The sequence below is a fragment of the Podarcis vaucheri genome (assembly GCF_965113315.1).
Source record: "Podarcis vaucheri genome assembly, chromosome: 6".
NCBI lineage: Eukaryota > Metazoa > Chordata > Lepidosauria > Squamata > Lacertidae > Podarcis > Podarcis vaucheri.
In genome coordinates, this window is record NC_138764.1 from 55733934 (window position 1) to 55757332 (window position 23399).

Here is a 23399-nt window from a genome sequence, read left to right on the forward strand (position 1 = left end):
AAAAGGAAAGAAGAGGGAGAAAAGGAGAGAAAGCAATGGGCAACATTTTTAACTATGAGGTTGCCAGACAGACCAAAGTTGAATTACCTATAATCTTAGAAGAGGAATTCTGCCATCCTGTGTAAGGATCCAGAGATACCTAGCTGTCAGAGTGTTGGTAGAAAGGAGAGTTTCTTTTCAGCCAGCTTTCTGCTGTCTTTTCCATAAAGAATACTTGCTATCCTGCCATTTCTTGTTTGCCCCCTCTATCTACAGACTATGGAATCATGATAAGTAAATGAGAGCACCTGCCAGAGCCTGCCCACCATAGCAAACTGCCTGTGTCTACCTTGACATTGTATAGCTTGGCTCACTTACTCGAACCATCTGCATTAAAAAAGGGAAATAGATTAATTGTGCATGCACATGTCACAATGCATCTTGTTTTGTCCTGGTTTCTGTTTGCATAACACTACAAACTGTAATATGTACCGGTAAATAATTTCTGTGTTAGTTGGAGTGACAAGAAATTGTGAATGTAGGTTACTATAGGAAAGGAACGTTTGACTGGGTGACCTTTTGATTATTTTCTAATCCATGATTTTGTCTTCCAGTATCACCCCTCCAGTCCTAAGCTTAGACATTCCTAGAGCAACCCTAGCACCAGGTCTAACAGTATGGGACATGATTCTGTTCCAGCATTCTGCTAGAGTCCTAATACTGTATGTGTATATCCTATCTGTGTCCTTCTCTGGGTGCCCGTCAGCATGAGAAAGGCAGTGACAACAAAAGACTGGGCATTGGGGGTTGGTTAGGAGGTGGCATTCCAGGGGGGAATTTTCTCTCCATGAGCATATTCTTTTTTTAGCATTTGGGACCCAGGTTAAGACTTTGTTTGCTTGTTTAGACAGGCTTTTTAGAGGTGTTGGCAGATTTTGTATCCTACTATGTTATTACAGCTTTAATGGATGTATTTATTTCTTATTGTGCTTAAATATAATTCTAAACTGGTGCCTGTATCAAATTGATATGGGTTGGTAAATAAAGGTTGTAAATAAATGTCATCAGAGGTGACTGTTTTAAGAAGTACTGAGCAATAGTCAAACCCACGCAGAGAACCTCAAAAGGCTTCCCGAGTACAACTGGTTCTTCTGTTGCAACTGGACTCCTGACTACAAGACATTATAGTGCAGGGGAAATGAGTAGCAAATATGGAGAGGATGGGTGCTATTTTTCCTGAAGTCTGAGGCAATGACAGCTCTGTATATTTGACCATGTCTGGCCTGGTTACAAGAGGGTTTATGCCACACCACTTACTAAAGGTACAGTTAACTCTCGTTCTTCCCAACATATTGAAGGTTACAAAAAAAGAAGTGGCTAAACCAAACCCCATTATATTGCAAAAACCTAGATTTGCCACAGAGCATACACTCAGTAGGAAGCCAAAGTCAATCTCAGCTCTGATGAGTCTATCTACATGACAGATCTATTTTTCAAGCATCTGTTTGTCCCATTCACACTTTACTTATTTTAAGGGTACACTTTAACAAAACAACAATATAGGTGCAAATCTAAAAATATAGGAAGTAGGAAGAAGTCTGGAGCAACAGAGAGCATTTCCTGCAGCAGCATCACAACCTGTCTGCCAAACCGTCAGGGAAGGGAAGGATATTTTTGTGGCGGATCTGGTCTACATCTGAATCACTTGGGACTGTAGCTTTAAAGCTAGATTGACAGCAAGGAAAATGAGAGTGATTGGGCTGGAGTAGAACACCTGACAGTCACATGGGACAAAGGCCCCAATCCATCAATTCTAATACAGCCCTGGAAGTGGATTCTCTATCAGATACTATAGTTAATACAATGCTTTGTTAAGGGGATGCCCTGGAGACAAAAATGACTGAGTGAGCAGGACAGATGAGAATTCATTTCCCGGCCTGGTCTAAAAACCAACTTGCTGATCTCTTGCGCCCCTTCTGAAGGAAGTGGGATCAGCCTCTACACATCAGTGCCACTGTTGTCCTCCTCTCCACCCCGCCCCCCATACCCAGAGAGGAAAGGGACCTCCCAGAACCGCTGCTGCTTTGAATGCAAAGGTCTCGCCCACCCTTTCATGGAGAGAAAGGAAGCCAGAACATGACAGACACTTTGGCTCCCACTGACGAAGGGCTGACCTAGCAGAATGAAAGCTCCCCACCCGAGTGTGAGAGAGGGGGAAGGGAGGGGAGGTCCCTGCCTGCCAACCACCCACCCACCCAGCCTGCTAGTGTTTTGTTTTTGTTTAAATCAAATCAAGAATGCCTTTAAGCAATTCAGTGAGGGCTTTCCCTCCCCACGCCTCCTCTAACTCCCCCATCTTTGTCATGCCAGCAGCAGTCCATAGTAACTGTAGCCTGACCCATTGTGAGGGTAGTGATTCAACCAGTCACAGCGCTCCAATGGTTAGCACACCAGCTTGCCTTCTCTGCGGACATAGACTTTGTTACCCTCTTAACCCTGCCCAGCTGAGAGATTGAGCCTGGAGTTTTTTTGGCTGCCGGTTTCTCTCCCACACATTTCACATTTGCAATAGCAGGTCTGAAAAGTGTCCCAGAAGGCAATGTCCTCCTGCCTTTACTTGGGCCCAATCAGCCGTCAGTTTGGAATTTACATGCTCAGGATCAGGGTGCAAGGTCTCCTATGAGAAAACACAGGACACTCTTTCAAATTAAACTGAGGTAGACCAAAATAGTAACCTTGTGATACAGATTTTGGGAGCCACTGACAGGTAGCAAATTGCTTGGCTGGAGTTGTTTGGGTTTTGTTTTGCTTTATCACAGTGTCAGTGTGTGACCATTTGAATTTTCCACCTCAGGTGCTTAAGTGTCTTGGGACAGCACTGGTTACATGGTGTTATAGGAGATAATGACAGGTTTTTGTAACAAGCTGGTGGGAGGGCCTGGATCCAAAGGAACTGTATGTGGAAAATAGAGTAACAAGTGTGCTGAAGACACATTTCCTTTGTAGTTTCAGCACCTTGTGTGTGTGTGTGTGTGTGTGTGTGTGTGTGTGTGTGTGTGTTTGGAGAAAGACCATGCCTGTTTCAATAGTTTTCCATCTGGCTGGCTGACCTAGGTGCAAAAGAAGACATGGAAGGAAAATGCAGTATTTCAAGATATATGTTACATATGAAATGAATTTTATTGTTTTTCTATATTAAACAATTTGTTTGTATAATCTGCAACTTGGTTTTAAATCCATTTTGACTTTGTGACATCATTGCCAATGTATGCTACAAATTTGATGCTACTCATTTACTTTCTTCTTAATTAAGAAATGAACATGATTCTGATGGATATGATAAAGAACTGTCTTACAGAGTATTTTCACAAAACACTTAAATTAGTCATGCAATTTTGTGGCACAGTGGGTCGGTGGGTCTAGCTGTTAACCAAAAGGTTGGTGGTTTAACAGCTAGACCCACTGACAGGGACAGCTGTGGGTAGGATTCCTGCATTGCAGGGGGTTGGGCTAGAGGACTCTCAGGGTCCTTTCCAACTCTACCATTATGATTCTATGTAGAGCAATCCCAGACATGTCTACTCTGACATAACTCCCATTAACTTCAACTGAGCTTTCTCTCAGGTAAGCAAGTATAGAACTTCAGCCTAAGAATGCTGCTTGCTCTATTTGAACTACCTTTGAACACCATTCTAAAATGAGCAAAAGGTAGAAAAATAATAATATCACACAATTATTATATTATATTATATTATATTATATTATATTAATTATATTATTATAATGAACTCATGGTCCCTTCCAACTCTATTATTCTATTCTACTGCCACTTCCACCATGCATATACATCCCATTTGAAAGAGTATTGCTAAAAGTCAGGTCCTTGACTCAAGAAAGAAAACCGAAATGTAGCCAATTTACTTTCACCTTATTGACCCATTTAAAAAAGGGCTGATTTATGAATCATGTTCAAAAAGTCCAATGGGAAGGCTCACCTACTAATAAAAACATCACACCTCTCTATAAAATCTGCCATGAGGCCCAAGTCTAGCAATTTTCAAATCTGTTTTGAAAAATAAAGCAGATAGAATCATGGGAACCTTGAACTGCTACACACCCTTGAGTGACAGGTAGATTGACTTCGAAAATTAAAGAATTATAAATCCTGATGACAATCACAATTAGGATGCTAACAAAACCAGCACAGCATCTGCAAAAGACAATAGACTCTGTCTTTATCTTCTGGTATTGTATCAGTCTGTAGGCCAAAGAGCAGATAGAGGAGAACTAGCTAACATAATTTATATAGAGTTTTCAAAAAGCCTTTGACGAGAAGGCTACTAAAGAAATGAAGCTAATGTAGGGTGGGAGGCAAAGTATTGTCACGGGTCAGAAAGTGCCTAAGAAAGAGAGGAGCTGGGAGTGGGAATGAACGGCCACTTTTGGTCCAGGCAGAAGATTAACTGTGGAGAGCCCCTGAGCACCATACTCTTTAATACACTTATTAATGACCTGGGAAAGGGGATGGATGCTGAGAGGGCAGACTTTCAGCGGACAAGACTCGAACAAAGCGAAGGAAATGCAAGCCAAAATGAGGTGCTGAGCTACACACACAGTTTTGCCTACAGGGATGAAGGATCCATTTGCTATTCTCAAAGCTGGATTTAAACCCTACAGAAGCTATTTTGGGATAACCTAGGAATGAATGTCCACAACTTTTGCTATCTTTGGCTCAACAAAGTACAAGACACACAATGTCAGGGAACTTAAGAAGAATCACCAATCTCAGATGCACTGAGAGAAGCATTTTATAAATGGGTATGTTTACACAACCACTAGCATGATTTAGCTAAGTCGTACAGAGACATCTGCACCACTGCGGCTAAAGTGGCATCCAACTCTAGGACAGAGACATGCTGTTTTAGTCATCTTCCCTTGAAAGTAATCATAAAGCTGTTCACTAACAAAAAATTTAAACACAGGTAAAGGTAAAAAGGAAAAGGACCCCTGGATGGTTAAGTCCAGTCAAAGGTGATTATTGGGAAGCAGTGCTCATCTCACTTCAAGCTGAGGGCGCCCACAGTGTTTGCCCACAGACAGCTTTCCAGGTCATGTGGCCAGCTTGACTAAACCGTTTCTGGTGCAACAGAACACCGTGATGGAAACCAGAGCGCACAGAAATGTCATTTACCTTCCTGCCGCAGCGGTACCTATTTATCTACCTTATTTATTTACCTTACCTAAACACAAGGACATGCCAGTCTAGGTCACCCTGGGCCACAATGGCAACCCTCAAACATTACCATTGCCAGCCCAGCCAGAAACACATAAATTCCTTGTGTGAGACAGCTATACAGTCAGGAGAAAAGGAAGGAGGAAAATGAGTGTAGCAGCACCAATTGCTGCTGAAATTCCAGTATTGGGGTTGGGGTCAATCCCTGAGATGGTGGCAAAATGACCAGCAGTGCCCTCCAACTGGCACTGTAACCCTACTGCTTATTCATGTGAGATGTGCAGCTTGCACAGTAGCTCATTAGCTGAAGTGTGAACACCGCCACTCAGGGGCAATTGATACTTAATCCTTAGCTATTCACACCTCAATAATGGGGAGCAAATTAACCCTCACTATCCATCTCACCTAATTCTAATGGACTCCTGGGCCACACTCCCATTTGTACTATATCACTGAGGAGGCACTAGTAGCAGTCATTTGGTCTGCCTCAGTGTGTAACAGGTCTATAAATGGAAAACAGAAAATACTTATATACAACATGACTGTGTGTGAGTTTAGAAAAAAGGAAGCACAATTCCCTGTAACAATAAACAAGGACAAGTTTGTGACGGTTACAGCAACCCAAGTGTAAACAAGGTCTCGATAATGGGATGGCTCAAAAAGAGTAACCTTAAGGTTTGAGCCTATGTGAAAACAAAGAATAGGTACAGGCCTTATAGCCTCTGCAAAAGTGGAGGGGCTGAGTAATACTTCTGTATGAAACGGGGAATGGAGTTAATGGAGTACAACCATCTGACACTGCCTAGCAATTCATGGATTTACTCCCAGAGGACCTGCCCTAAAAGCAAACATCTTCCCACTCCTGCAACAGCTTTCAAAGGGTTAAAATAAAAACTTCCATAGAAAACCAGGAAGGGGGAAGGGAAGAGAAAAGGCACTGGAGAAAGAGGGACAGAAAGTTAATTGAAAATGCTGTTTAATTTTTCAGCTCCACTGGACTACACCCCAGCACAGATGGTTCATCAAGACAGTCTCTGTCTGTATCACTGTCCTTCCCAGCCTCTCTTTCCCGTCCTGTCCCCCTTCTGCCTAGTCGCCTTTAAAAAGGTGGGGGGGGGAGCACAGCAGGCAGTAGCTCAGAAAATGAAAAAAAGGCAAGTTAACACAAAAGCACATTCTGTGCCGCTCTTTTCAAGGCACTGGGACAATGCTCCCAACTTGATCCTTTCATAAAGGGAATGTTTCAGGGTCAGAAAACAGGACACATTAAGCCTGAAGAGGCTGAAGCACTAGCCATTTTGCTGCTGACTTCAGTGGCCGGTTACAGGCCCATAATGGAGTTGGGAAGCTTCTTGCCTTTATTTATTTATTTTAAAGCCACTGTTTCTTCAGGGCCACCCCAATCTCAGGACTGCCTATAGCAGACACTCTCTCCTGCCTTCCCCCACTATCCCTACTGCTTTCTGTCCCTCAGTACCCACATTTGTTAGCCAAAGAGAGCATCCTCTTAAACGGATTACTCGAACGAGACACCAACTGTAAAAGATTTTGAAGCTATTCAATATCCAACAACAAATCCTTCCAGGCTGCTCACATTCATATTTTCATTTATGCCCTTTTCTTTATCAATTAGCAGCCCCCATTTTCTTCATGAAGCAGGCTTATCTGAATCTGATTTCAAACACTCATTCGCCCCTTGCCAAGACTGCAGCCTACAGACTCCAGCCAAGATAGATAGTTAGCATTCTCTGGCTGAAGCCCTCATAGTCGCAAGGAACGGGAGAAGCAATCCTACTTCCACCAGCTGAGTACTTTGCTAATTGAGTTCACATCTAGAGATACTGGGAAACTAAAAACTCTGCCCTCTTCTCTGCAAAATGTTGCATCCCAATAAGTTGAAGAGCTGGCTCTTTCACACACAAAAATGAACTTCTCAGTCTACTCACCCTTGGCATTGCACAAAGCTCTCACAAACCCAACATGATCCAAACCTCAAAGATTTCTTCCTATTAATCTGCCTAATTCCTATATTAGAGAACAAAGCTTGGGACTAATGAACAGAACAGGAATGCCTGAAAACTCAGGAGACATTTAAAAAGACAATAAGAGCAGAAAGGTTGGCTGAAGCTCATGACTGCCTTTCTAAACATCCTAGCATTGCCATATCTGCCATATCGAGTAGACACCCTCAATGTCATACTGATATTATCTATTTGGAAACTCAAGGGGGCTTGGCCCAACTCTTCTAAGAAACAGAAAAGAGCCATAAGCAATTTTTGATGGGAAACATGAATATAGAACTTGTAAGCCCTACTTACATGGCCATTTGCAAATGGCCTATTTATATTAGCAAACTCAGAAATGGTCTAATGTAATACCATTATTAAACAGACTCATTAGCTGCCATCAGATCCATTGTCAAGATTTAACAAGGGAGGCCTGACAGCTGTCAGAAACTTGTTTTTTACACCACTATAATGCAAAGAATAAGTTGAAATATGGGAGAGATAAAGCAGTAGCAGTGAATCAGCGAAGTTCCTTATTGAGCCCATGATCAAGAAATTTCAGCTTTAATGCCCAGCTGAATCGACACTGTCAATAATCCCCCTCCGCTGCAAAAACAGTATTCTTCATAATGAAAATGTTCCAAGTGCCATAGTGTTGTCTATTCAAAGAGGGAAGAGGGAAACTGAATTTCACCTTCCCTGGGCTTCCCCTGTCTGGCCACATGATCTAAAAAAGAGTAATTATGTTAGAGCACCTCTTGCCACTGTGTCTCCAAACATAAATATGAAATTGCCACTTGGACCTGAGCTTGGAGACCCTTAACAGGCACTAGATTCTAAACTGTCAAGACCTCCTAGCTAATCAGGAGCTCTGCATTTTGGCTACTGACTTGGGAAGGGATCAGATCTCTTCAGCAGTGAATGTTGCAGATGAAGCATTATAAGTGCAGCAGACGCTCTTGCAATGAGGAAGAAGTAATAAAGCAATTTTGGGAGGATACCTTGAAATAGTTTTGGGCACATAAAAACATTTTAAACATTTATTTTGCAGCGGTTTGCCAGCCTCCAGTGGTACAAGGTCAGTAAAAATCTAAATGGTGGTGACAAGATTTGGGAGATCCTGGGGGACGACAGAAAACGTCCGCTAATTGTTCATCCTTTATTTTGTTTTTCCTTCAAACAGGCACTGCCCCTTACCTCCACCACCTGCATGAAACATTGGAGACATACCTTTGTTTCCCATTGCCCTTGAGGTAGAGCATGTGGGGGCACCAAACAGCTCATTAGCAGCTAACAGCCACATGGGTGAGTAGGTGGATTAGGGGTTCAACCTCATGCTCTAGTGGTCCCCAAACTTCTAGTTGCTAGAAATGAGGTTAACTTATAGACAGTGAATTATTAAAGAACAACTCTATGGCTTCTACTAAATTTTCCTTTGAGGCATCCAGGATAGGTCATTCAAGGGGGCTGAATGCTGGGGCCAGATGAACCAATGGTATCTCTTAAGTTCAGATGGTGTGGAGAGGTTGGGGAGGTGTAATAATTGCAAAGAGGCTGAGAGCTAGAAGGGGAGGGGGACTGGGGTGGTCGGCAGAGGAACGAAGAAAGGGAAAAGAAAAACCCAGCAGTGCACCATGTTGCATTGTTCACGCTCAGACCTTCAATTTGCTCTCGGCATTCTCCTGCAGCGGGGAGAATGTTACGCTGGCTTAAGAGACAAATCGGACACAAAATAAAGACCAAGCACTCAGCAGTAAAGCAATTATCACAACATTTTATGCCGGGGCTGCTCCTTTTGAAGGCAGCCTGGTGCTGCCCGCATGTACCTTAACCCGTTCCTAATAACCATAAAGTCACCATTATTTACGGTACAAGACATTAAATAAATAATGAAAAAAGCTGTCGGCAACAGAGCAAGGCAAGCAGGGTGTGCAGGAGAATCCCTTAGCACAGGCTTAACCTGTGCTGCAGGAGAAAAGTTAACTGAGCCTTGAGATAGAGGGGCAGCGATCCAGCAAGCAAGAATCAGGTGGGACCAAAACCACAGAAAAGAATTAAGGGAGACAACAGTGGGGAGGGAAACACAAGGTAAAGCAGGATGCAGTCTCAGGTTTAACTCAACCACCCATGAATTTCCAGCACTGCTGGGAATGAAATTTGTAAGGCCTCTGCCTAGCAAAGGAGGCATATCGCAGGCCAAATACGTACAAAACACAAGTCAAGCAAGAATACTAAGAATGGCTTTAAAGTTAGAGCTGCTATTCTTGCTTGGTGGATGCTAACATTAAAACTGCATTATAGTTTTACTTGAAGGAAGGAAGGTTCATACAGCTTCATTAGGTATTATAAAATATATCTAACTTGTGAAGACCACTAGCATAGCTTTGACTTAACTCTTGCCCATAACAGGTAGTTATCAACTTGAACCTTAATTAAAAACAGAAAGAAAATAGATCCGAATTACTTGTGAGAATAAGCACCAATGTCAAAATTCCAGAGCAATTCATGTTAAAAATAAAAGTTATTTGCAGGAACAGAAGGGAAGTCAACTCATCTTCAATGGAAAAAAACAATGCTAATTTTTTTAATGGCATCAGTTACTCCATCATTCAATCACTCAATCAAATATGAATCAAAGATTTAAAAAATCACAAATTAGACCAGTCTGTTCAGTTCCCCCAGCTCCTGGGAGGAATTAATCTGGTTGGCATTAACAGAATATATTCCTCTTGATAATTATCAGTCGATCTTGATCTTGTTAAGAATCTTTAGATCTGCTTGGTAGACGGCAGATCAGGATTTACTGGCACCTGTTTACCATCTCACTTAGTGTTTGTCAGAGTATTACTTATTAGTAGCTACACAAATTACTCATCTCTTCCCCACTGAATATTTACTCTGCAATACCCACCCATTGGTCATTCACTTTTTATAGGACTTTTACATGACACTGTAATTAAACAGTGGTTCTTTCCTTAAGGTTCTTCCATCCCTTTTTTTTGACCACAGAAAATTTTAATTTTGGGGATGTACAGAATAGGAGCACAGTCTCCACAGGTGTGGATTGCCTCAGCACTATTCTTCCATCTTTTTAGAGAGGGGTGACTGTGTGCTACTCACCTCTTTCAGCACACTTTAATTTTCTTGCCAACATAATTGTATCACCTTCCTTTTTTAAAACTGCTCTAAAAGTACCTTTTCAGCTTCATTTTAAAATCATTGCAATATTTGTGAAACAGTGCTAAAATGAAATTAAGAATTTTAGTGAAATTTTTAACATTTACTTCACTGTACCAGCCAGATGGGTGGGGTATAAATAATAAAATTGTTGTTGTTGTTGTTGTTGTTCTGTGCTGAGTTTCTCCCCCCAAGTTAGTGCTAAAACAACTTTAAAAAAAAGTTGTAGGCCATGTTACCGATACAGCTATGTCGCACACACTAATAGAGGCAGAACAAATTGGGGTGTACACACAAACAATTTTCATACCCCCTGAAACGTGGAAGGCCATTGGAATTTCACATGTAGCTTATAGCAGAAGGGCAGTGATTGATTAGAGCTAAGAGCCATGAGTTGTTGTTGTTAATACTATTCCTAGTCAAAAGTAGATCCACGGAAATAAATGAACATGACTAACTTAGTGCCATTAATTTCAATAAGTCTACTCTGAGTAAAAATAAGTTGGCTACAACCCCATCAGTCTAAAAGCACCCAATTTCTGCACTTCCCACTGCTGCCACTTCATTATGGCAGGAAGTGAGAGCAGGAGCCATAGGATATGCTGAGCCCAGAAAACAGGAGCCATATGAAAGCTCCAACACAGGCACTTCTCTTGCCCACATGGAACATGCATGCATCAGTGATTATGAAAGATTGCCATGGATATTGTAAATCTTTTTAGAGCCATGATGCAGTGTCAATCCCATAGGGACAGCTGTGTCTTAGTGGAAAGCAGGAGCTCAACTGATCTAGAGAAAAAGGCATCAATGGAAGCAAGTCCTTGGGGTTCAGGGCATATAACAGGTCCTATTGAAGACAAGAACAATGACAAAGAATCACAGTGCAAGGATGCCTTGGAACTTGCTTTCATATTAAATGACTCTGCCCAAAACAAAGGAAAGTAACTTCTCAGGCAGCTGAATGATAAAGTCAAGCACGGATACAATAAGATACCATGCCATCTAGACAGAGACTCTGAGAGGAGATTGAAAAAAAGTGACACAGGTTTGTATAGTACTGGGAGAATCACATTCCTGTGCTGTGTGGCAATACTACACTAATGTGGCTGCTTAAAAGGGTTTAAAGTGACAGAAATGTAAATTTGAAAGAAATTAAAATAGAACAATGTTCAGAAGGTTCGTACAAAGAAAAATAGAGCAAAGCAGCTGATGTGAAAATGGGCTAAGAGAGCAACATATATAAGATGAGCAGATTGCAGATGGGAGGGGATGCAGATGAATCGATCACGACAGGGATGTAAACTGTAGAGCCTGTGCCTGGGGACCAAATGTCCCCAGGCCTCTTTATCTGGCCCTCGGGATTTTCCCTAGGCCAATCTCCCTTCCAAAGCTGCAGCTCTCAATGACCCTGTTCTGCTTTTGCCTTGCGAGAATGTGTCATTCAAATGTGATAATGCCTCTTGCTTGCCTGGATGAAGGGTGTGTGTGTGTGTGTGTGTGTGTGTAAACCTTTGATTTTTGCAAGGCTGGAATATAGCCTATTGGACCTACAGAGCCACATGCACTGCTCTGCCCGCATTTACCTCTGACCCCACCCACTACTGGCATGTGGCCTTTGGAAGGCTTCCCATGAAAGAAAGTGGCCCTTCAGGCTGAAAATGGTTTTCCAACTCTTAGATTACAGAGTGCCATTTCAGAGATCTGTCGTACAGCCATCTATGAGCTGCACCACTCAGGAGCAGAGAGGTGAGGACTGAATGCAAATACTATGCTAGGAGCCGAAGATCCTGCTAGTGGCCCTGAAGACCAAAGTATCACTGGAGAAGTTAGTAGGAGTACACAAAACAGCTAGAAAGATAAGTGAGACTACTAGGCACTCCCTTGTCTATAGCTCCAGAATTATTCTAATGGCCAGCAGTCTAGAAATCTTTTTAAAACTCTTTCTTCCCATGCTGCAGTTCCAACAAACACCCACTGTCAGAAGCTGCTATATGTTAGGTAAGGGAATCTTCCCTCCTATGACAAATAGCAGATTTTGGGTTGGGGTTTTCACTGGAACCACAGTGTGGAAGGGAAAGTGTAAGCCCCCTTGCTACCAGCCCTACACTGCTATCTCAGGTGCTTCAGAAAGGTTTGCACAGTGTGTCATTCCACCCTTTGCCTCTCAAACAGTGGTGGCTGGTGCCCACTGGGACTAGTATGGCAGCAGCCAGGAAGCATAACTGTCAACTTTTCCCTTTTCATGTGAGGAATCCTATTTGGAATAAGGGAATTTCCCTTTAAAAAAGGGAAAAGTTGACACCTATGACAGGGAGTGTAGATGTAGCCAGAGCCAATAAGAGAAGTAACCAACTAATTCTAGTTTTGTCTGAGTTCTATTAAGAGCAACAGACACTAAAAAGGAAGGGAGCTGATAGTTCTACCCCTACACTGCCTGTAAGAGGAGTCTCCTGTATCAGGCCATTAGCCCATCCAGGCCAGCATCCAGTTTGCACAGTAACTACGCAGAAGCCTGTGGAAAACATTCACAAAGGACCTGAGCACAAGAGCGAGCGCGCGCACACACCGCATGGATTCCACTGGTATTCAGAAACATTACTGCCACTGACTTTGGAGGCAGGACACAGGCATCGTGGGTAGTAGCCATTGATAGCCTTATCCTCCACAAATTTGTCCAGTCCTAACACTCTACCTAACTGCATGCTGACAGGGTCAGGTATTTCCATAATAGTTTGCTTGGCATTTAGGCAGCTATCCCAAAGCAGGCTGCTATGATCTATGCTGTGGCCAGCCTGAATTTTCAGTGAAGGAGAAAAGACAGTCTGAGCTGATTGAATTATTTTAGCCAACACTAGTCAAATCTGCCATCAGCAAGAGAAAGAAGTTAGGCTGGTGTTTCCCTGGACAGAGAAGAGGCCATTCAAAGATACCCACATTTCAGGCAGAAGTTCCCACACAGCCACAAGTGTCTGCCGCCACTGCTGAACAGTTACAAAGTAGCTGCCTACCACTCTTCCATCAAATAGCATAACCATCACCACCACCCATTTCCCCCAAATCTTGAAAAAAACATACTCTAAACCTGAGGCTTCAATGGCCAAAAGGGGTGCTGCAAATGTTGATTGGGGGGGGGGGAGAACCCCTTCACAGACATGTTGGTCTAAGTTAGAAAGTAACCTCTCTTCAACAACCCCCTCTTTTCCCCTCCTTCTCAACAACCCCACCCCGCCTTGAATTCTTCAAAGCTCAACTTGATTAAAATTCAGGAGTTCCACTGCTCCCCCACCCCATCCCTACCTCCAAAAGAGAGTGCATAAAACCCAGCAAGACAAAGCCTCCTTGAGTTGCACAGGCTCCCCCCTTCCCTAGGACAGAGGCGATGTAAGAGGGAAACCCAGCCCTGACAAAGCCTATTGTCCCCTCTCCACTGCTGCTACTGCTGGTGATCTAGGGGCTCCAGAGGACAGACAGACACACACACACACACACACACACACGCCAAAAATAAAAGAGTTGGGAGACTTTTGTGTGCAATACAAAGGAGTTCCACAGTAACAAAGCTTGCCACAAGATTTACTCACCTGCTTCTTGAGGCGATGAGAGCAAACACCATTTGGTGACTATGGCAGTTGACCTCCATCCGCTATGCTGAAGTCAGCACCACGAGAGGGATTGGATTTTGTGCTCACTCACAGGCACTCAAGCCCACGGCATTCGTAACTAACATGGCCAATCTTCTTAATTCTACCTTTCAGAAGTTGAAAGGTAGTTGTGGTCAATGAGTGGAAGCAGTTGTGTAGCCAACCAGCCTGTCCTTCCATATATGGAATCTAGCCCCTTTAGCAGCATTTAGCAACCAACTGTGCCTTGATTAAAGGACTTCAAAATCTATGAAACAAACACTTCTCCTGCAGCACTATTGATGTTCTGAAGATCTCAACATCAAAATCTTATTTTTTAAAGATTGACCATCAAAATCCAAATTCCAGTTACTACTTCTTTAGTTGAAAACGTATCTAAACTATTAGCTCATAGTGTGCCTTGCAATGTTTAAGCCCTTGCAGAATAGACCCTAAGGATAACAGACTCCTTTCCTTGCAGGAAAACCCTAAACAAAAGGCAATGGTGTGTGTGGGGGGGGGGGGGGTTACAGAGAATGACCAACTAGTCTGTTTCAGCATCCTACAAGGTCACATTCTGCAAGCTGAGCATTCTCATTCATTCATTTAATTTGTATGCCGCTCTTCCACTAAAAAATCATGCTAAAAGCTGCTCACAACAAAGAAACAGGGGTGCATTTCAAACAAACACTATGAAAACAATTTCATAATAACATAGCAGAATGTAATAATGTAATAATGCACCATAGCAGAATGTAACAAATGTAATAATGTACCAAAAACCAGCATTCCAGAACTAGAAATATAACTAGATTTACTTAAACAACATGTAGTATCCACTATCAAAAATAACAAGGGAGCATCATAGTTTCATCTTAGTCCTAGAAACACCCCTCCCAGTGTCCCTTTCCTGTAGCAGCTACTTATAAAGCCTCTAAGGGCAAAGGGTGGGGTAGCTAGAAACAGCCCTCTCATGATGCTGTTCATCAGGTACTGCTTAGAGGACACATCGTTCAGCCTAAGTCATATTCATACATTAGAATTGGTCTATTCTGATTAAACTTATTTGAACACAGCCTATACAATTAATTAACATTTATTAGACAGTGTTGATAGGGGTGTCTGGATCAACAGCGTAACTTGAAGGGATGTGGAATCCAAATAATACACAATAAAAGTATACGTTTTACAAAGTAGTAACCTGTAACGATGGTTACTGTTAAATTCTATAGCCGTTTGAACATTTCTAGACTTTGTGACTGCATTTGTGTTTCAAAATGAATTTGCACATATGTGCTAGAATAGGAGAGGGAACATAGTAAACCACCAAGGCTTTTTTTTGTTGCAAATATTTTCTGTACAGTGACTAACCCACCAATAAATGGATAAACTTTTCAGGGTGCAAGGCCTTGGCACAGCAAAGGTAGCCGAAGCGATTTAGAGTCTACTCCCACTAGTGGACAGTGTGGTGGAGCAGAAATGCTTACCTGACCTCCTGGGGGGTGAGTTGCTGCTGCTTATTGGGAGGGGTAATGCAGCAGAGAGGTGAGCGCTGTACCTACACACTAGTGGAGTCAGTGTGGCATTCCTGCACCTTCACCACCTTGCCTCTCCCCTTCCTAAGTAAAGCAGCAGTGGCTCACCTGCCAGGAGCTTCTGTTTACCCTTGGGCTACAGAAATCAGCACAAAAAGAAATTATATAAAAGCAAACCCAAATCCATTGTTCTCCACATCTCACAACTTGTGCATTTCGAGAGTTCAGAAGGTCAGAATTGTATTCCCCCCACATCCCCCCCCCCAAAGTGGCTGGGGCAACCCAACCAGATAGGCAGGGTATAGATAAGAAAATTATTATTATTTTCAATAAAGTTTAATAATCCCGCTGTCATTTAAGAAAGATAATGCTTCTACCTGTTATGGGATGATGCCATAACCTCTGTGCAAATTACACTGATCACCTTAAACCAAACTGCAATTTACCTGGGGCTCACCAAGCCAGGGTATATTTTTTGTTTGGCTCCGTATGCTGACCATTCCTGAACTAAGGCATAGCAATCCTGCTTGGGACTAAGGGGCAGAACTAATCTAATGAGCCACATCAGCAGAAGCCCTGCGTAAGTGCTTCCACTTGTGCAATAGGCCTTTCGCATCTCCCCACCACATGCCCCTTGGGAATGGCTCTGGTGGGATCAGGAAAATGCCCAGGACAGCACACAGGGTGAGAAGGAGAGACATTCTTTCTGGCAAGCTGAAACGCTTGCCCAGACAGAATATTTGCAATAGTGCAACATTCAAGTCCACGCAAGAACTATGAAGAAAAGGCCAGAGAGCTAGGAAGAAGTTTGCATGCAGAGATTATGAGAGTTATAGAGGTCAAGTAACAAGTTGCCCTAGCTACTTTGGACTTTCCCATTTAATTTGAAACATAAAACCACAAAGATTTGTCTCAATAATTACTTTAATCAAGTCCTTTCCCTTACAAATTTGCTAAAAATGCCCTAAGGAAAGTACTCGGGAAGTTCATTCAGGTTTGAATTGTGAAACCTCTACTTGGCCAGTAAAAGCAAACTCACACAGTTACGTTTAAAAATCCACTTGCTACAATGCCCAAAAGAAAAGAGGGGAAGGCTTTTGCATCTTGAACAGTTGTGTAGCTAAAGAGAGAATTTCAGCAGATTTAATGCCATGGAAGCTACATCTGCCACAATTCCCTCTTCTATGTAACTACTAAAGGTGCAGGAGCCCTGCCCTCTCTTTCATATGGCCACCCTACCGCCTGCTAATAAGCTATGGGGTGCTACTAAACTGCAACAGGAGCTCAAAACACATTGTAGTAATAGGAAGCAAATCTACAGTTCAGCTAGGAACAGGTACAATAGAAGTCGCTGCCTAAGTCAAACCCTCAAGACACACCACAAATAATGAAGCATCTGGTCTAGAGCAATGATCAGCGGAACAAAATTCACATAACATGGACTCAGACTTGATACACACATCATTGTGGCAGATCTATGCCACAGCTTGGCTCGATGCCAGCCATCATCCTAGACCAACGGGCACATTTCAAATTTTGACAAAGTGCTGTGGTGCCAGTCACAAAATGGCTGCTGTGAGGGCATGGCATTACACAAAATGGCTGCTATAGGGGCATGACATAGCACACAATTAGGGGGAGTACAGTCATTGCTGTTTCCTCAACAAACTCCCCCTACCCAAGGCAACCTCATATTTGCTGTAGGAAGTCACCTATGTCCTGCTGGTCCTGACTATGGAAATCACACAATATTGATTTACACACACACACACACACACACACACACACACACACACAGTTGCTGTCTAATAACAACATGGAACATACCCCAGTGCCAGGAAAAATAATCGGGGTGGTCACACCACACTTACTCTCTCTTGTATATACAGCACCACAGGCACACATGCATCGTTCACACACAAGCACTTTACATATACAATACTTATACATATATATCCACACAGGCAGCAACCATTTTAGTTGCATCCAGCTGACGCATGATTGGAGGCTCACGGGTCCTTTTGGACATGGAAGAGGGCAGAATGAGGGAGCGCTTATGCGCACTTCACTGAGACAAGCAGGGTCTGGGAACAGGAACCCTGCGTGTATTTTTTCCTTTCTCTCTCTCATGTCCATCTCACTCTCTCACTTCCATACCACACACACAAATACACACACATTCAGTAAAACTCCTCCACAGGTGAAGAAAGTGCTTGCCATTTCCAAAAAAAGTCCAAACAACCCCCCCGAAAAAATACATGAGCACCACCAACCTGGCACCTGTTGCCACCATGTCAGGTTGGGGTTCTCTGCACCAAATAAAGATACTGTTGCCATAGCAACTAGCTGTTCTGGGATCACGGGAAACACAGAAGTAGGAAGAAACTTTTATCACAGTTAGGCATGGGTGATATATCAATATATCGCCCAGGACCGGTATGTGGGGGCAGACCACAATGACAGCTTCACTCAGCGGTATATCACTGGTGAAAATGTCACCGCACTTGAGTCCCTCTGCCTCCAGCGCCCAGCGCACTGAGGGATGAACAAACTAGATGGGAGCTGGAGGCAGAGTGACTCAAATGGCGGCAGTTTTACCAGCGACATACCAGCGCCATCGCATTCTGCCCCAGCAGAGGGAGAAGCAAGCTGAATCAGCGATGGTGGAAGGCAGCCAGGCAGTGTAGGGGCTCTTGGCTGCTGCTGGTGGGCCAGCGCTGGGCAGCAGCCTCCAACAGCCCCTCTCTGAAAGGCACCCCGTGCCTTACGAACTTCTCCCAGGAGGGTGGGCTGTGCCATTCCTCCAGGGGTGAATGACCCCCCATGAGAGGAAAGAGACAGCGCACCTACACGTGTGAAAGTAAAGGCAGGCTCTGTGTACTTGGCTACTGTCGCTTAGTCCGTCTTCAGGGAGTGGGGGCAAGCTGGCAAGGTAACTCGCGCACCCCACCCCCCCATACAAGTGAAGGCAGAGGGAACTTGGCCAAGGAGCCCCAAGGTCCTTGCTGCTCCAGCACGAGCGGCAGGGGCCTCAAGGCTCGCTCAGCTGGAGGCAGGAGCCTTTCTGCCCCCTGGCTGAGCAGCAGGCTGGGGCCAGCTGCATTGGCCACAGCCCACCATGTGCTAGATGAAAGCATCTCAGCTTCCACGATGAAAGCTGCAGCAGTTTCACCTGGCATCTCACAAGCTGGGGCCATTGCAGGTTTTTTCAGCATCGTGGTATATCGCCAAACGCAGATGACTGGCTGGCAATACACCACGATGTTGAAAACCCAGTATCACCCAGCCCTAATCACAGTTATGTGAGCCTGTGTGGTAAGGTGGTTAGAGACGGAGACCTAGGCTCAAATCCCCATTCAGCCATGAAATTCGCAGACAAACTTAAGGCTGTTGCTACCTCTCTGCCTAAATTCTCACAGAGATAGTGTGAAGATAAAATGGAAGAGAGTGATGTATACTGTCTTAAGCTTCTTTGCTATAAACTTAATAATCTTGGTATCTATTTGGGTAGGATTACACAAAAATCACTTGTGTATTACTATGTATCGTTAATTTTCCTGAGTTTTGCACAACTTTTTGCTCCTTCCCTTCTTTTTGTATTATGCTTTTCTAATATGTTATTTTCTGGAAAAAGCATTGAAAAAATAATAGTAACAACTACTACTACTACTCTGCTGCTGCCGTTACAGGAGGTACCATGTATCATAAACCAGTTTCTACAGATTATTCTTTTTAATTTCTGTCGCAATTAAGCTATGTCCTCTTTGCATTAAGGTAATAAATTTTGGGGGCAATTCATTGTGTAGTAAGGTTCCTAAGAACATTATAGATAATCTGGGGTTAATTAGCTGACTGACCAATTAAGTGCTTCCGCCCCCCTCCTTTACCAGAACATTTGTATAAACTGAAATACCTTCCAAGTGGTTCTGGCTAGATCAAATACTAAGTAAGCATGGGCCTCAGTTTTCCTCAATACAGACAGGTAACTTCATGCTCACTTTTTTGGTGCAGGTTACAGGGGACAAATAGCCTTCCAAATGTTGGACTCCCAACTCAGCTCCAACCAACATAGCAAAAGGCCAGGAATGATGGGGCACCACACTGACTATCCCTGTTCTAGGCGATGTTAGAAAAGGTTGAGAAGAATGAAGAGGATTTTCAGCCTTACAGATCTGATTTTTCCCATCAGTAAAAATCAAGCCTAAAAAGCACCCTTAGGCCAGAAAAGTGACAAAGAAATTAATAATTAATCCAAATCCTGGGCAGCCCAGCAGAGCACAATACTTTAAAAGAAATCCAAGCACATACAAACCAAAGCCATTCTTTGAACGCCAGCACCCAGGAACTGTGGCAGATGCAGGATTGATGCAGCTGCTCCAGCAAGCCAGTTCAGAGAGCCCTTTCCTCGACAGCTCACCCTGATGCCATTCTCAGAAGTCACTCACTTTTTTCCACATTGCCTTTTTATTGTTTCAACTTTTTTGTTTTCTTTCAGAGTAACAAAGAACAGAGAGGAGGGAAACCCACAACACTTTAAACTTAAGGCTATTAAAAATGAAAAGCAAAAAAAGGAAGCTGGGAAGGTGGAGGGGGGCAGGGAAAGAGAATAGAGGGGATATTTTCTCTTGCCTTTAAGGAAGGGTCTTTTTCTTTTTCAACCTGCTTTTGAAAGAGTCAAGCCCCATAAAGATCTTTACCTTTCCAGATGCCTGTAGCTCTTGATAAAGGTGAAGAGGAACAACTTATGTTGGGCTGAGAAGAACAAATCCCTTCTTTTGTTCTTGGCAAAAGTCTTTGCTAATTGCTTCTAGGCGCTTTCTGTATTTGTCAGTTAACACTGGGAAAAAGCAGGGTAGCACAAGAGAGGGAACAAAATCAATGGGTGACAAAGTGGGGGGAAATAATATCTCTCTGGCGGCCTCAAAAGTACAGAAAGAGGGATAAAGTAAAGAGAATGGGAGAGGTCTCAAAAATAAAGAAATGACCCGATACTGCTTGGGTGAGCCCCATTTTTCCTATCAGCTTTTACAGGGGGCAATACGTTTTATTCATTGCCAGGACTGACTTATCGCAGCCTTGTTTTTAATGAGGTATAATAAGGAGAACATTTTGTAACAACACGGCTCCGCTATTTTATCCGACAAACAGCTGTGTCATGGCCGTCGCCGGGAGAATGAATCATATCTCTCTGCCTGCATATGCGAACTCCCATGTAATTACCCTTGCATCTTAAATAAAGCAGGCCCTAAACCTGTCGCTCAGATTACAAGCAAGCGGAGCAACCCTCGTAACTGTGGCCTCTATCATTACAATTAATTTATCACAGAAGCGCTGAGATTAGAGACTGGAATTAAAACACAGTAAGGAGGGTACCACTGTGATGACAACAAATGAATCTGAGGGGGGACAGGGGGGTGAGATAGTTTTATTGCAAAGGTTGAGAAGCCTAATTTCTTAAGTAGATAAACATGGAGGGAGTTCTATACTTTACGTAAAGCTGGAAACAGCAGGTACTCTCTCCCTCTCTCTCAGGAAACAGTGAAAAGAACTTGGGCCTTGAGTAGGCCCAAAATGTATGTAGGCATGTAGGTCATTCGGACAATAATAATATACCCACAAGTGTTTACGCATTTTACATCTTATTTTAAACATGATGTACATTTTTTAAAGGACTTGTGTACATGCTCTCACAAAAAGTGGGAAATGCCATCTTGCATCCATTTGTATTTTCGTTCTCCAGTGTGCATGCACAGAATGATCGCAGCACTTCCTTCATGTATTATTTATTTAACAGAATTTATATACCACTTGCTTGTAGAAAAGCCTCTAAGTGGTTTGCAATAAATACTAACATTATCAATAAAAACAGTTTAAAACATTTAAAAACATCTAAAGGTAATTAGAATTAACAGTGAAAAACACCAAAACACACTAACATCTACATGACTGGATAGGCTTGCCTAAATAAAAATGTTTTAAGCAGGCACATGTGCTGCTTTGTCATTGTGAAGTTCCTTATTGGCCGAGGCCCTTTTTAATTAGTTTTTTTATTACTTTGTCATTATATTTTTAAAAAGCCCCAGATAGGAAAGAGATCTCCAGTGACACTGCACACAAGTAATTTATACATGTCTGTGCTAAAAGCTACTGAACAGTCCAAAATGTGACTTGCCCATTTTGAAGGTAGTCTTTTTCTTTCTTTCTTTCTTCAAAATGATGCAGACAGAATACCTCAAGCTTTTTGACACCAACTTTATTGTCTCCTCCTATCTACTTCATAAACTGACCAGCTGCTAAGGAGGGGGAGGGTCAAATCCCAAACTTCTCCTTCAGACATTAAGCAAGGGGAGGTAAGGTGGGGAAGGGACTTAACCCCTCCCAAATGGTCTCTTACTTTAATGTGGAACGGAGGGTTTTTTATTTGATTTTGTAACATGAGAACAGCTTGGTGCAGTCCTGTATCAGTACTGTATACGGAAATGTTTACTGCACATAATTTCAGCATCATGTTATCCATACTGTGTCACCAACTGCAGGTTTTGAAGTAGACAAACGGGGCCTACACTGAATGTTGCAGGGTATCCTCTATTGTAGCATATCTTCTATTGGACTTTTCCTCACCTCCTAACAGCAGTACTCCTGTGCAGATTGCCAGTCAGCCATGCCATACTTCAGGATACTCCAGTCCATTCCCTCTCCCCCTCTCCTTTCCTTTTCCAACTGGCATTCAGCATTCCATGGCTACTGAGCATGCTCAGTGCTCATTAAGACCTTGCAGAAGGCGATGTTGAACTCTTAGGTCTGACTTTTAAAATATTTTTGAAGTTATGGCAACCTTGTGGGTTCCCCAAGCATGCTATTAGCACCTGCACCATATATCCTTCTCCTGCTCCATGGCCCCCTTTTGGCTCCAGTCCTGTCAGCGTTCACCACCTGAGTTTGCCATTAGGACTGACGGACAAAAAAGAAGCATGTCTTCAATATCTTATTAACTCTTCTGGTGTGTATTTTAAACCAGTATCCACATTAACACATACAAATGACAAAGCTGGAGGAGCAGGTGGTATAATCCTAAAGATTCAAAGGGCCACAAGAAACAACAAGCAATGCAATGTAATTGCAATAAAGGCACAAAAACAATGGGACCTTCCAGGAATTTGGCAAGAATGGGAATGTGCTAGATCAGCCACACACAAACCTCTTATAGTTAGGAACTCTATTCCTTTCTGAAGTGTATATATGCCTCCTTTGAACCACAAAAGTCAGCTTCCCTGCCAAGCACCCAAACTATTCTTGTGGCGATTTTAAAATACAATGGGCAGCAAGTAAATTGAAAATTGCCCAACAAAACTGCAGCCTTTCACAGGCCAGTCAGGGTCATGTAAATTCAGCAGATTATCCATCCCTAACTTCCCTCATGTATCACCAGCCTCTGTTATCGATCTGCTCCTCCAAGGAAGCAGTACCATACCATCCCTTGCTGAGTCCTGCAAATCCAGTCAGACACTTTTGTGACTGTTGCAGAACACATTAGGAGAAGTTCAGTAGCGCCTGGTTTCTGCACACCATAATCTGATTTGGGCCATAACATGTGTACATAGGGACACTCAGCTGCACTGTCACAAAAATCCAATAAAATGGTTGACAGCTGCACTGACAGACATAATGGCTGTGTTAGCATGAAATGGTAAACCATGGTTTAGTGTTACAAGGACAAGCCAGTGATCCTCCTACAGTGCAGATGTGGGAAGAGTTCAAAAGTTTTTGCTTTCCTGCAACTCGTAATGATGCCCGAGACCAGACAAACTGTGGTTAACCTTAAGTATGGTTTGCTTAAACAAGTCAAAGT

General features: G+C 43.0%; 1 protein-coding gene across 8 annotated transcripts in view; it reads right to left on the reverse strand.

Annotated features, from left to right (window-relative positions):
* Positions 1-23399, reverse strand: part of RNF220 (ring finger protein 220) — a 327126-nt gene that overhangs the window by 268213 nt on the left and 35514 nt on the right. Inside the window, exon 1 of one of the 8 annotated variants that reach the window (XM_082228859.1) lies at positions 22172-22247. The exons of 6 other annotated variants lie outside the window; for them this stretch is intronic. Coding sequence is in view for 1 of the 2 variants with exons in the window: in XM_082228857.1 (XP_082084983.1) it covers positions 22172-22218 (47 nt within the window). In the remaining variant the exon portion in view is untranslated. Of the gene's footprint in view, positions 1-22171; positions 22248-23399 lie in introns of those variants that run through there. One more of the 8 variants, XM_082228857.1, reaches the window with a different exon arrangement.